This window comes from Paramisgurnus dabryanus, chromosome 23 (assembly GCF_030506205.2).
Source record: "Paramisgurnus dabryanus chromosome 23, PD_genome_1.1, whole genome shotgun sequence".
Classification (NCBI taxonomy): domain Eukaryota; kingdom Metazoa; phylum Chordata; class Actinopteri; order Cypriniformes; family Cobitidae; genus Paramisgurnus; species Paramisgurnus dabryanus.
The window spans coordinates 11,100,342-11,113,610 of NC_133359.1; the positions used below are offsets into that span (position 1 = coordinate 11,100,342).

The 13,269-nt window shown below is 36.6% G+C and overlaps 2 protein-coding genes across 3 annotated transcripts; both read left to right on the forward strand.

Moving 5' to 3' along the window:
- Positions 1 to 6,336: 6,336 nt before the first annotated feature.
- cplx3a (complexin 3a) lies at positions 6,337 to 8,659 on the forward strand. Its single transcript, XM_065291922.2, has 3 exons — positions 6,337 to 6,760; positions 7,623 to 7,710; positions 7,809 to 8,659. Exons 1-3 carry the CDS (start codon positions 6,603 to 6,605, stop codon positions 8,031 to 8,033), a joined length of 471 nt encoding a protein of 156 aa, XP_065147994.1. The 5' UTR covers positions 6,337 to 6,602; the 3' UTR covers positions 8,034 to 8,659.
- A 12-nt stretch (positions 8,660 to 8,671) lies between these two features.
- Positions 8,672 to 13,031, forward strand: mapda (N6-Methyl-AMP deaminase). 2 transcript variants are annotated; one of them, XM_065291919.2, is made up of 10 exons: positions 8,672 to 8,861; positions 8,976 to 9,106; positions 9,659 to 9,719; positions 10,389 to 10,476; positions 10,697 to 10,778; positions 10,858 to 10,984; positions 11,073 to 11,153; positions 11,249 to 11,387; positions 11,659 to 11,759; positions 11,895 to 13,031. In XM_065291919.2, the coding sequence occupies exons 1-10, from the start codon at positions 8,817 to 8,819 to the stop codon at positions 12,084 to 12,086; spliced, it is 1,047 nt and encodes a 348-aa protein (XP_065147991.1). In that variant the 5' UTR covers positions 8,672 to 8,816; the 3' UTR covers positions 12,087 to 13,031. The 2 variants fall into 2 exon arrangements, with proteins under 2 accessions (XP_065147991.1, XP_065147992.1); XM_065291920.2 differs by having other exon boundaries at positions 8,680 to 8,861; positions 8,976 to 9,002.
- Positions 13,032 to 13,269: the final 238 nt, after the last annotated feature.

Sequence of the window (13,269 nt, forward strand, 5' to 3'; positions counted from 1 at the left end):
TCTTTTGGTTCGTTTCAACAGTCAGACATGTATTTAGCATTTAGTACAGGAAAAAATAAAAGTTTTAATTTTATGAAAACATACTTTTTCTAACTGTAATGCATAGTGCTAGTAGCCCTTACATCCATAAGCAGCACAAAAGTCCGGCATCGTTCATGAATTCGAAGTACAGGCAGCTTTACCTAACTACTTCCTATGACAAGAACCCTGTTCTAAGATGGCGGCGGTTTTGACGCATGCTCAGAGCCCCAAGGCGACATCTAGTGTATATATCTATGGCTAACTTCATGTAAAATCATGCTAACTGTATGTTAACTTTACAGGAAATCATGCTTACTTTATTATAGTTTCAAAGTAAATCATGCTAGCTTCATGTTAAATAATGTTAGCTTTGCGCTAAATCATGCTTACGATAAATCAGGTTATACCATGGTCTGTTTAAATACTCGATTCTGATTGGCTGGAAGGTGTGCATTAAAACCGTTTAACGCACAGGTAGTTCCAGTCAGTTTGATTAAAGTTAGAAATTAATCCACTACTATAAACATTGGTAACCCTAGTAACACAGTTACACTTGCAGAGAGAGCGAGAGAGAGATTTCCAACTGTTTGATTTTTGTTTTCATTTAATTTAATCCATTTCAATAAATGTAATGTGTCCTTATATAGTAATCGTGGTTAGAGACGTCGGTTTTATTTCACACTTTACATAATTCATTTAAATAAATGATTAGTTCAAATAAAGATTGCCTTGTCACTGCCAGTCTTGGCTGTCATTCATAAATTATTTAATGAATTTAAATAAATATGATAATTCATTTAAATAAATGCAATACAATGGCACTACTTTATTTAAAGCGGACGGAGTGCGAGCCTTAACTTAAGAAGATGACCGTCATTTTTTACCTGTCGGTTAAAATTACACTGTAAACATTAATTACAGCTTTAACTTGGCAAATAACCAAGGTATAAGCGGGATAATCCACGGCTAGCCATGCATTAAAGGGTTTTAATGCACTTCGCAGAGGCAACCACCCTCCGCTACGCGTCGGGTGGTTCTTCGCCTCTACGTCGTGCATTAAAACCCTTTAATGCATGGCTGGCCGTGGATTATCCCTTACTTAACTTCATGATGGTTTAATTCTAAATGCTAACTTCATGTTAACTTCACAGTAGGCTAAATCATGCTTGCTTTATTTTACAGTAGGCTAAATCTTAATGTTAAATCATGTTAGCTTTATGGTAATTCATGCAACTATGCCTAATTTTGATGTTTTAAATGTAAAATCAAAGCAATTTTATTTAGATTTCCTTTTTAAGTACGACATAGTACTTTCCCTTAAAAGTGAGCTCAGTGAACTCTCAAATTTGTTCATTTAATAAGAAAGAATGAGGTGAGTCAGGGAGATGAGACTTCAGCTTCCCTCGGGCGTCCTGTGTGCTTCACCCCAGACTGCTTGACTGTGTATGTCACCATGCATGTGTCACTGTTTGCTGTTCTGTGGCCTGTTTGGCGCACATTGCCAAGGGACAGTAAAAAGTGTCTGATTCAGCCATTTTGTTTCAAGAAAACTATCTAATACGTGTTTTCACCTTACAGTGGTGACGATGGATGATAGTAGCCTAGTTATTATCTTTAATGACTTATTTATTAAATCTCTCATTCTCCTACTTTCAATTGAATGCACTGTAAGTTGCTTCAGATAAAAATGCCTAAATGTAATTGCATTTTGCAGAAAAACCAATGGCATATATTTTGGGTCTGGCTATCTGATTGTCCAACCAATGAAAGACTGGGGGTGGTAGTTTCTATAGCTTTATAAAGAAAACTAGTCAGAAAGGTGACACATATTTTACTAAAAAGGTAAAAAGAGTCTTTTATCTCTGTGACACGCAAAGCGTTCGTGCTTCCCTTAAGGAACAACAGAGCAACATTAACTGACATGTTAAGATTAATTCTTGAAAATATCAAAGTTCCTCAAGCTTAAAGTTCAGATGCGATGCACGATGCTCGTCAGCCCCCATTCGAATCTCTACTATGACATTTGGGCTCATCCCCGGATCCTGACTTCACCCACGCTGAGCCTAAGGGAACTGGAGTGCCAGTGTAAATCCTAATCAGCAAGAAAAGAAGCGGAATCAAGATGCTCACATGTCTGACTCCTATACAAAAAGTATTGTGCATCCTGTTGGTTGCGCTATAAGAAGAGCATACACTCTCAGAAAAAAGGTACATGAGGGTACAAAAGTTATCCCTGGGGTGGTACCTTTTCAATAGGTACACTTTTGTACCTAAAGGGTACATATTGGTACCTTAGAGGTGCATATGGTACCTCAAAGGTACATATCCGTACCTTAATAGTACATATTAGGACCTTAAAAGGTACAGTCCCAGTGAAAAAAAGGTACTTTTGTACCTTTTCCTGAGAGTGTATGTATGGGATGGTGTACATGTATGGTTCTAAAGATGTATCTTAAAGGAAAAAAACACTCTTTTTCAATATTTTACTATGTTCTTACCTCAACTTAGATGAATTAATACATACCTATCTTTTTTTAATGTGTGCACTGTTAATCTTTGTACAGCGCTTCTTAAAATGTGTTAGCATTTAGCCTAGCCCCATTCATTTCTTAGGATCCAAACAAAAGTTTTATTTCGTGCCATCATACTTACTCATGTAATTACTCATGTAACAGTCTTTAACTATGGAAAACATGGAAGTGTTTTGTGGCTTCTAAATTCATCCCTGTTTGGAGCCATAGGAATGAATGGGGCTAGGCTAAATGCTAACACATTCACGACGCGCTGTACAAAGATTAAAAGTGCATGCATTCAAAAAGAAAGGTATCATGTATTAATTAATCTAAGTTGAGGTACAAACATAGTAAAATACTGAAAAACGGTGGTGTTTTCCTTTAAAGGGATACTTCATCCCATATTTTACTCACCCTTAAGCCATCCTAGGTGTGTAGTGTGTGACTTTCTTCTTTTAGCCAAACACAGTCAGAGTTATATTAATTAAAATTCAGGCTCTTTTCAGCATTGTAATGGCATTGGATAGTGCCCCATTAATAAAGTGTATCCATCCATCAAAATCGAACCTATTATTAAATGACAATGTATCTTTTATAACGTTGGATGAGAGATCAGCCTTCCACCTGACCTCAACTCTCTCATGAACATGCATCAGTTAAAAATCTGTTAAAATAAGTTTAAAATCTTTTTTGGAGCTTAAATAATGGGGCACTATTGAATGCTATTATAAAACTTTAAAGAGCACCTATTTCATTTCTAAAAAAATAACATTATGTTGTGTATCTGGTATAATACAATGTTTTTGCGTGGTTTATGGTTAAAACACATTATATTCCACATACCGTACATTTTTATAGCTCTAGATTTTACTTTCTTTCTGAAATGCACGGATTTGAAAAGCACTGTGTCCCTGATTGGACAGCTAATGTACGTTGTGTTTGGCCTGAATACCTCTGATGTCAGCCGGAAATGTGACGCTCCTTACCATGTTTGAAAGATTTGCGCACAATGCAATGCTAACAGGAGTTAACTTACAGGCTTTGAATCAAAGCGGGAGGAATTATGATAATGTCGGTCTCGTCTACATCACCAGTCCCAGAAAGTAAACTGTTGCCTACAATCCGTGTGTTTGTTGTAGTCCAAGAAAAGAAATTTACGTTGGAGACGAAAACTCGTGTCATCGTTTACTTTAGGGTTTGTACCTTTTGCATATCGTTAACTTGTACTAAGGGTGCTTTCACACCTGTTTTATTTAGTTCAGTTGAATCGTACCAGAGTTCGATGGAAAGTTGGTGTGGTTTGTTTGGGCAGGTGAGAATGCAGCAATTGAACTCTGGTGCGCTCCAAAAGCAGACCAAACAAGCGGACACTTTCAAACGAACTCTAGAGCGGTTCGTTTGACTGCAAGACTGCAAAATTTCTACGCATTTTGGACTAAACCAGCTGCCGTAGTCAGCTGCGCAGTGCATTATCGGATGATGAAGTGTTTGTTGACCGTTTCTATTAGCAATATTATCACAATGACAGATCGCAGACATACCTGGAGTTGCGAGGAGGTGCAGGGGAGCCTCAGAAATTTGGTGTCTTCACCGTTTGTAGTGCATTAAAACGTTGTTTTGTAAGCCGCACCCGCGATTCATTCTGAAAATGAATGGTTTGTCTAGAGTGCTGTATACAAACTATGAATAACAACCACGGACATAATTACACGAATGTCTGTCCATGGTGTCTGCTGTATTTTCCTTATTTTTGTTTACTTCCGGGGTTCCGTTGGAAATTCGTGCACGTTGATTCTGAACAATGAAAAGGTTTAGGAAATACGTTCAAATACATGTGGCCAATGAGTGATGTGGATCTTATCACACGACAGAATTTTGGGTTCGTTTCAACTGGTGCGGATCAGAGCAACCAGTGTGGTGTGAAAAGGAACCAAAACTGCTAAAAAAGTTACAATGTATAATTTTTTGCTTTTGGTCAGGACCAAATGAACCGAACTACAGATGTAAAAACATCCTAATACACACTTAGACACCAAAGGAAAGTTAAAACATGATTCGGACAATAGGTGCTCTTTAATAGTTATGAGAGTTGAGATATTATTGAATATAACTTTGTGTTTGGCTGAAAGAAGGAAGTCAGATACACCTAGGATGGTTAAGGGTGAGTAATATATGGGCTAATTTTATTTCCTGAGTGAACTATTACTTAAATCCAATAGTTAAAAATAATACAAAATAAAGTATATGACTCTTTACATAAATGGTTATTATTTATTCAATATTTTAATGTATTACTGTATGTGATGTTAAAGGAATAGTCTACCCTTTTGCCATATTAAACTATGTTATTACCTCAACCTAGACAAATTAATACATACCTATCTTTTTTCAATGCGTGCACTGTCCAGCGTGTTGTGAATGTGTTAGCATTTAGCCTAGCCCCATTCATTCCTATGGTACCAAACAGGGAGGCCCCCAAACACTTCCGTGTTTTCCCTATGTAAAGACTGTTACATGATGAGTTATACCCGTTAGTATGGTGCCACAAAATAAAACTTTTTTTGGTACCATAGGAATGAATGGGGCTAGGCTAAATGCTAACACATTCACAACACGCTGTACAGTGCATGCATTGAAAAAAGATAGGTATGTATTAATTCGTCTAGGTTGAGGTAATAACATAGTTTAATATGGCATAAAAAGTGTAGACTATTCCTTTAACTGTTACATATTGTGTTACAAAGTAGATTTTATTACATTATTTCAGTTACTGAATTACTGTACAGTTATAAACCACAAGATAGAAGGACACCAAAAGGACATCCTATAATGTCACATAGTCACAGTATTTTTAACCGTGAATTAAACATGACTTTACAATACATGGTCGCCAAATGCAATGCAAGATATCTTCTTGTTCTTCACTGGATGTATTAGGACAAATGCAGCTGGTCATGTTTAAAACATGTATGATAATGCATTCAGCACTGCGTCTCTGAATAAACTCTCATTTCATCTGAGACATTAACATGTGAAAACAGCTGGAAGTGAGGAAGATGAATGTTCACAGCAAATGTAAATATGAAAATTGCATTCGAACGCGACAAAACATTACTTCACAGGTCTCCTTAGGAAAGGTTATCACATCATCTGAAGAGGATGCTCACATTCTCAACAAGCAGAATCTAAACAATTCAAAACAAAGACCTTATTAGCAAATATATATTTTTATAATGCTAAAGGAGATTTCACTACATAAGAAAATGATATTAATATTCATAGAAATTATGATGCAATGCTCATTTTTGCCCAAAGCTTTCTAATTTGTTTAAAGCAGACATGCAAGAGAAAAAGACGCCATAAGTCATATAATCAAACAAAGTAGCTAAAAATTAATCGGTCAGCATATATTCAATTATTTATCTTAATAAATATGCATTGTGTTTTTACACAGTTGAAAGGCACAGTAATACATGCAGATTTTATTTTACAGATCAGTACTACTGCTCATCATTATCTTTAACAATACAAATCCATTAAGTCAAAAGTCATTTTATTATCATTCTAAGTGTGCACTAAGTATAAAAATGCATGTCACTACAAATAGCAAATTTATTGCAAATCTTAGCACCCAGGTAGTGTGCACTAAGTAGTGCACTACTACTACTTGTAGAATTTAATGAATTTTAGTGAAATATGAAACACATTAGATCTCACCTACATCCACCTTGAATTTGTGTAGGCTATATACATTTTTTTGCAATGTAGTACCAGTTGAGCAATGCCCAAAGTCTATATGCACTAGAGGAGAGAGAGAGAAAGAGAGGGAGAGAAAGAGAGACACGCAGACAGAGAGAGAGAGAAAGAGAAGGACGGTTCTGCAAATTCATCCACGCTTTGCATGAATATCTAGTGTTGAAAGTTGAGGACAGGATAACAAGGACACATTTCTTTGTCGTGTTTTTAAGTTTGTAAGTAACTGAGAAAGAGTTTTTGAAGAGATTATTCCTTTGGTTTATTATACGAAGAAACAACAAGTCTTGTGGCTGTATTCGACAAAGCAAAACAATGGCTTTTATGTTAAAGCACATGATAGGGGGGCAACTGAAGGATCTTACCGGGGGTCTTGGAGAAGAAAAACCCGAAGGAGAGAAGTCTGATGCAGGGGCCAAAGGGATGACACAAGAAGAGTTTGAGCAATATCAACAACAGCTGGCTGAGGAAAAGTAAGATTTAACACTTTCATTTTAACATACTTATTGTTTTTTTATTAATTTTAATATATATGACCCTGTCTGTGTAATCCAGGCTACAGTCTCATAATCTACTGATGAAATTAGGAGCATCAAAGTTTGATTTTACTCTTTAATTTCATATTACTTTCAATCTTTGACATGGCCTTACTCGGTCAATATAAAAGATATCATGGTTATATGGTCACAAAATGTTCTTACATGTAGTAAGATGATTTTATGTAGAAAACAGTAAATCACAAAAAATAACTTTTATATATATATATATATATTATCACATATTATATCTGATTTTATCAAGATCATTACAGTTAACATTTGCTTTGATATCCACAATGTCTGTTGAGAACCATGATCCCTATGCAATATAATAATTCTCAAAAACATTTCATATTTATATAATGATGTGTACTTGGTTCCTCATGTTTAAATGTAATACAAAGATTGCACAGCAAGTCATTTAAATGTAACAGAAGCAGAAAAGGTCACTGTTTATCTAGAGCTTACTGTATTTCAATGGTTCGATCAATACTGCATGTCACCTTGCTCTCCATGTTTATCTGGTGTTGAGGACGGTCTCTCCTCCACAGAAATGCATATATAGCTTTTTCCCTCTGTGTGCAGTTTTGAATGGTTTTGTATTTCACTGCCCTAGACACATAAACACATGTGCAGATAACAACATTGTTTTTATATTTGAGCAGAATATTATAGCATGAAGGGATTAAATTACTATTCATTAAATGAATATTTGATGATGTTTTGCAAAAGTGTATGTTTAATAGTATTTACAAATAAACCTGAGATAAGCTTTGTTTTTGTGTGAATTTTCAAGGATGGAGCGAGATGCCAGCGTTGCTCAGAAGAAAGCTGAACGGGCCACAGTTAGGAGCCATTTCAGGGAAAAATATCGTCTTCCAAAAGTAAATAAAAAACACTGAACCCTGTGACAATTAAAAAAAATCTTCATGTTTTATTTTGTTATTAATTTTTCTCCTGTTTTTTTTTTTTAAATCTGCAGAGTGAGTTGGATGACACACAGATTCAGGCGGCGGGAGACGATGTGGAGCTGCCCACAGAGCTCGCCAAGATGATCGCCGAAGACAACCAGGAGGAAGAAAGCAAGCAGTCTGTCCTGGGCCAGCTGACCAACATTCAAAATATAGATATTGATCAGATTAAAGAAAAGGCTCAGAGTACCCTCGAAGACCTCAAACAGTCTGCTGAAAAATGTGAGGTTATGTAGCCTAGGCCTATATACTTTAAAGAAGCACATGAGAGTTCACCTGCTGATTCCAGATCAGATGTTTCCTTGGCTCTAATGATTTTAGCCACTATTTAAAGGAAAATGAATAGAAAATGAATCAGATCTTGAAACAGCAAGTCTGTAATAAGATGCAAACATATTTACATTTGTTTTGTGTTTGTTGTTTTTGCAAATAATGTTTGCAATGGTGTATGCATGTTGGCTATGCTTTGACAAAATGGTGAATGAATGCAATAATAAAAGATTAATAACTTTCCAGTGCTTGGAATATATACCAACGTGTATTTATATATAATATTACAAACCAGTCTGGACTGTTACTAAAGTTGCTGGTATATGTATTGCTAATATATTTTTAAATAGCATGATTTTTTAAGGATAAAAAGATCGTGCTTATGTATTTATAGTTTTAATGTGTACTATGTCATTTTATGTGCAATGTAAAGGGGTTATTAGTTTATTGGTTTCTTTTTTTCCAAAACTATATTAATAATTTAAAAATATATGTTTTTAATTTCTATTTATTTCTTTATTCTTTTTTATAAACCTGCCCTCGCAGGGAAAGCCAGTTTACTCTGAATAAATGCGGAACCAAGTTGAAGGTCGATTATGTTTCCGGCTTATTTTTGTGTGTGGCGCAATATCGGTGCAACAGGAAAAATATTCCGTATATGTTTGCCAAAGAGCCACTTCAATCAATCGGTGTTTAACAATCGCAAATCATTACAAAACCAGAGTTTATAAACGCAACGGGGTACAAAGATGAATACCGAAGCTGATCTCTTTTATCGTCGGCTCCCTAAAGTGGTAGGAAACACCTAATTTAATTCCATGCAATACTTAAATCCAGCGCTCAGATTCTACTGTAATTCAACGGATCATCAAAAACTGAAATTGAGTTCACTATTATCTTGCTTTCAGGAACTTCATGCGCATCTTAATGGCTCTGTGAGTTTTGAAACTATGGAAACGCTCATAAAGCAAAAGCCTCATCTGAACATCAAGCACAACATGACTGCAATCCACAGCGGACAGCGCCGCACGCTGGATGAGTCAGTAATAACCACAAACCAAAGGGTGTGTTCCGGTTGTGGCTAGAAGGGATACAGCTACTGCCATAATCTCGTGAAATCTCGCTAGATGAACGCTGTTTAAATCTTAATCCGACTCCCAAACCAACATTTTATGGAAGTTAGGCTGTATTTGTATCCTAACTAGCCAGAACCGCTGTTTTCATCGTAATACTACTCCCAAAACGAACCCTAGTAAACGCAACATCTCGCGAGATTTGGCTGTATCCCCTTTAGCTAGAATCGGTCTGTTCGAATTCATGCGAGAGCTCTCGCGGTACTCTGATGTCAATCGACGCATGAAGTCGACCACACTCATAAAATCTATTCATAACATACTTAATCTATAAACTGTTAGTAAAATTATGATTAGGAGTTTCAATATTAATGTGCAATCTAAAGAAGAAAAACATTTATTTTTGCTAGCAAGTGTACTAGATAGTGTACTCCAATTTACACACATAGGCTAGTGTAAGTTGCTCTTGGTTCTGGCTCCTCTAAGAACCCCTAATTGTTACTGTTTCCCTTCAACAGATGTTTTCAAGTGTTTAAAGCAATCCACCAGCTGGTTGATTCAGAAGAGGATATACTAATGGTAAAGTGCATATGTGTTTTATTCTCATGCACCTTTAAGGGCCACCTATTATGCCAAAACTTGCTTTTTGTGTCTGTACTGCTCCTCACTCCCATACCAAAATAGACAATGAGCCCTTTCAGTTAAAATAGATTTGATTCCTGTGAACACAGTCTGAGACAATAGTATCTCACTGAGGGCAGAAACTGAGTGGCTGTGGGCGGGGCTTTATCAGTGTGACATCACATTAACATGAAAATGTAAACAGTATGTCTAATGAGACTGCTTTGGTGTAATGATGCTTAAAAATAAAGTGGTGGATGGATTTTTTTCATTAAAGGGTGGTTTTGTTTACGCACTGCCAACACACATTTATGCCCAAAAACCTTGGACAAGTGGAATTTGCATAATAGGTGCCTTTTAAAGGGGTAGTTTATCCAAAACTGAAAATTCTGTAAAACTGTCATCATTTACTCACTCTCAAGTTGTTCCAAACCTGTATACATTTCTTTGTTTTGCTGAACAAATTTTTCCTTCTATGGAAGTTAATGGTGCTTTAAAACTGCTTGATTACAAACATTCCTCAAAATATGTACAAAGAATATATACAGGTTTGGAACAACTTGATTTTTTTGGGGGGGGGTCAACTATCCCTTAATAATGTGTTAAAAATGAAATACTTTTCAATAGGTTGCCAAATCAGTCATTCGAGAGTTTGCAGCTGATGGAGTAAAATATTTGGAATTACGCAGCACGCCTCGGGAAGTGACTGACACAGGTACCGGAAACAATTTCTAATGAGAAAAAGTTCAAAATGTTAATCTAACTCATGAAAACAAAAAGAGATTTTGGGACTATCCCCAGTACACATTTACTTATATCTATATGAGAGAAGTATATTAGCATTCTATAAACTTCCCATTGTAAGTCATAATGACAACAGATGTTTCATTTTTAAAATCATTTTAATAACCATTGACTGTTTTTGTCACAAAAAGGTCTCACTAAGAAAAGATACATTGAAACTGTGCTCGAAGCCATTCGCCAGTGTAAAGAGGAGGAAGTTGACATTGATGTCAGGTATCCTTTAAGTTGTTTCTTTTTATTTTACTAGCTTCATTTATTTGTTGTAATAATAAGTTCTGCTTTCGCCGAACAGGTTCATTGTGGCTGTGGACCGCAGACATGGACCTGAGGTTGCCATGGAGACCGTGAAGCTGGCAGAAGAATTCCTGCTTTCCAGTGATGGAGTGGTAGTTGGACTTGACCTCAGCGGAGACCCAACAGTGAGCACAAATTATCATACTTTACGAAAAGTTTCATACTTGACGCGCTGCTTCTGGCTTCTGTTTTGGTATCTTTGATCTTTAACAGGTCGGTCATGGAAAAGATTTGCTCTGTGCACTTCAAAAAGCCAAAAACTGCGGCCTGAAGCTGGCGCTGCATCTCTCAGAGGTATGGAGAATATATACATCTATTTGAAAGCCTCTTAGATACTATTTCTGATTGCGTGCCCGTGCGGTGTTTACTAGAGATAATGTGCATTTCAGATACCTTCCCAGAAAGATGAGTCTGAGCTGTTGTTGGATTTGCCGCCTGATAGAATCGGCCACGGAACCTTTCTACATCCGGAGGTTGGAGGGTCAGATAGTCTTGTGGATAAAGTTTGCAAGCAAAACATTCCCATCGGTATGAATGTAGAGATTTAGTGCGTAGCTGTTTTGATGTTTAAATCCCATAGTATGGGGATGTAGCTGTAAGAGTAAACACTATGGGGCGGTTTCCATAGTTTGTTTTTACAAACATACCTTATAAAAATCAATGCTGATTTGCATTTTGGGACAAAACAATGGTACTGATATATGTTAAGGACTACCTGCTTGTCCGACCAATCGTAAGATTGTGGACAAGCACAAAATTTTTTTGATAAAATGTAGCAATATAACTTCTCTCTTTTCAGAGATGTGTTTGACGTCCAATGTCAAAGGTAAAACCGTGTCTTCATACGATAAGCATCATTTCCAGTACTGGTATAACCGTGGACATCCGTGTGTTCTCTGTGTGAGTCTTTTATATACAAAATCTCCCTTATTTTACAGTCTAAAGCCATTAAAATTTTCATTTAAACTATTTGAGTGTTTACAGGTTTTATTAAATAATAACAAGATTTATGTTTCTCATTCCTTTGCCCATTAGACGGATGATAAAGGGGTGTTTTGTTCAGATCTCTCTCAGGAGTACCAGCTGGCTGCTTCTACTTTTGGGTTGAATCAGGAGGCTGTGTGGAGACTCTCCCAACAGGCCATCAAATGCGCCTTCGCCCCTGAGCCAATCAAACAGAGGCTTGAGAAGAAGTGGGCGGAGCTCAGGACACAGATTCTTCAATGAGGAAGTTCAATGAATCCGGCAAAGTTCGCTAACAGCCTCGGTTTTAGAATTAAAATGTATACAGATCTTAATATTTTAATATTTATGCTCATATAAAAACTGTTAAATACACACCTAGTATTTAAGGGACATATCATGAAAATCTGACTTTTCCCATGTTTAAGTGCTATAATTGGGTCCCCGGTGCTTTTATCAACCTAGAAAATGTGAAAAAGATCAACCCAGTAACTTAGTTTTGGTAAACCATTCTCTGCAAGCATGTGAAAAAATAGGTCATTAAAATTTGGTTAACCATGTGATGTCAAAACGGGATAATACCACCCCTTAATCTGCACTATCAAACCACGGCACTGCCATTTAGTGCAGAGATCAGCACATTTGCATTTAAAAGAAAGGACACATCCAAAAATGGCACATTTTTGCTCAAACCTACAAAGTGGCAATTTTAACATGTTATAATAAATTATCTATATGATATTTTGAGATAAAACTTCATATATGTACTCTGGGGACACCAAATATTTATTTTGCATCTTAAAAAAAGTCTTGTGAAATGTCCCGTTTAATGTAACCTGGTTAATATTTAAAAAAAAAAAATCAATTTATTTTAGTGTTTATGCATTCAAGTGTTAAACATAACATGTTTAAACTGTCATTGCTCTAGTATTGTGTGTTGAGACCCCAAATTGTCTTGCCACCAGAGGGCAGCAGCTCTTTTACTTTCTAAGGTTAAATTTCTTAAGGTGAATACATTTTCAGCAGACATGACCAGCTGAGTTTAGTTGTCGTAATTGTGTACTTTTTCTGGACTGGTTCTCAGGTAGGTTCGCTGGAGGCCTCAATTAAAGTCTATAGAAAAACTCCAAAGTTTCTTAAAGGCGGGGTGCATGATTTTTGAAAAACAGTTTGGGGCCGACTACCAAAACACACTTGTAACCAGTTATCAGTAAGCAGGGGCGGATCTACCGGGGTGGCAGTTGCCACCCTAAATAAAAGCATTGCCACCCCAGCGCGGGTATCCTAATATATATAATTTATACCCGAGTAGGCTCTTTTAACCAGAAAGGCAATGTAGTTTTTCTCTGCGTGTGTTTGGGGGTGGGAGACACATATCTGACGATGATTGGTGTGTGTGTCTTAGACGGGGTGGGACAACCACATAGCTGATGGTGATTGGCTTAAT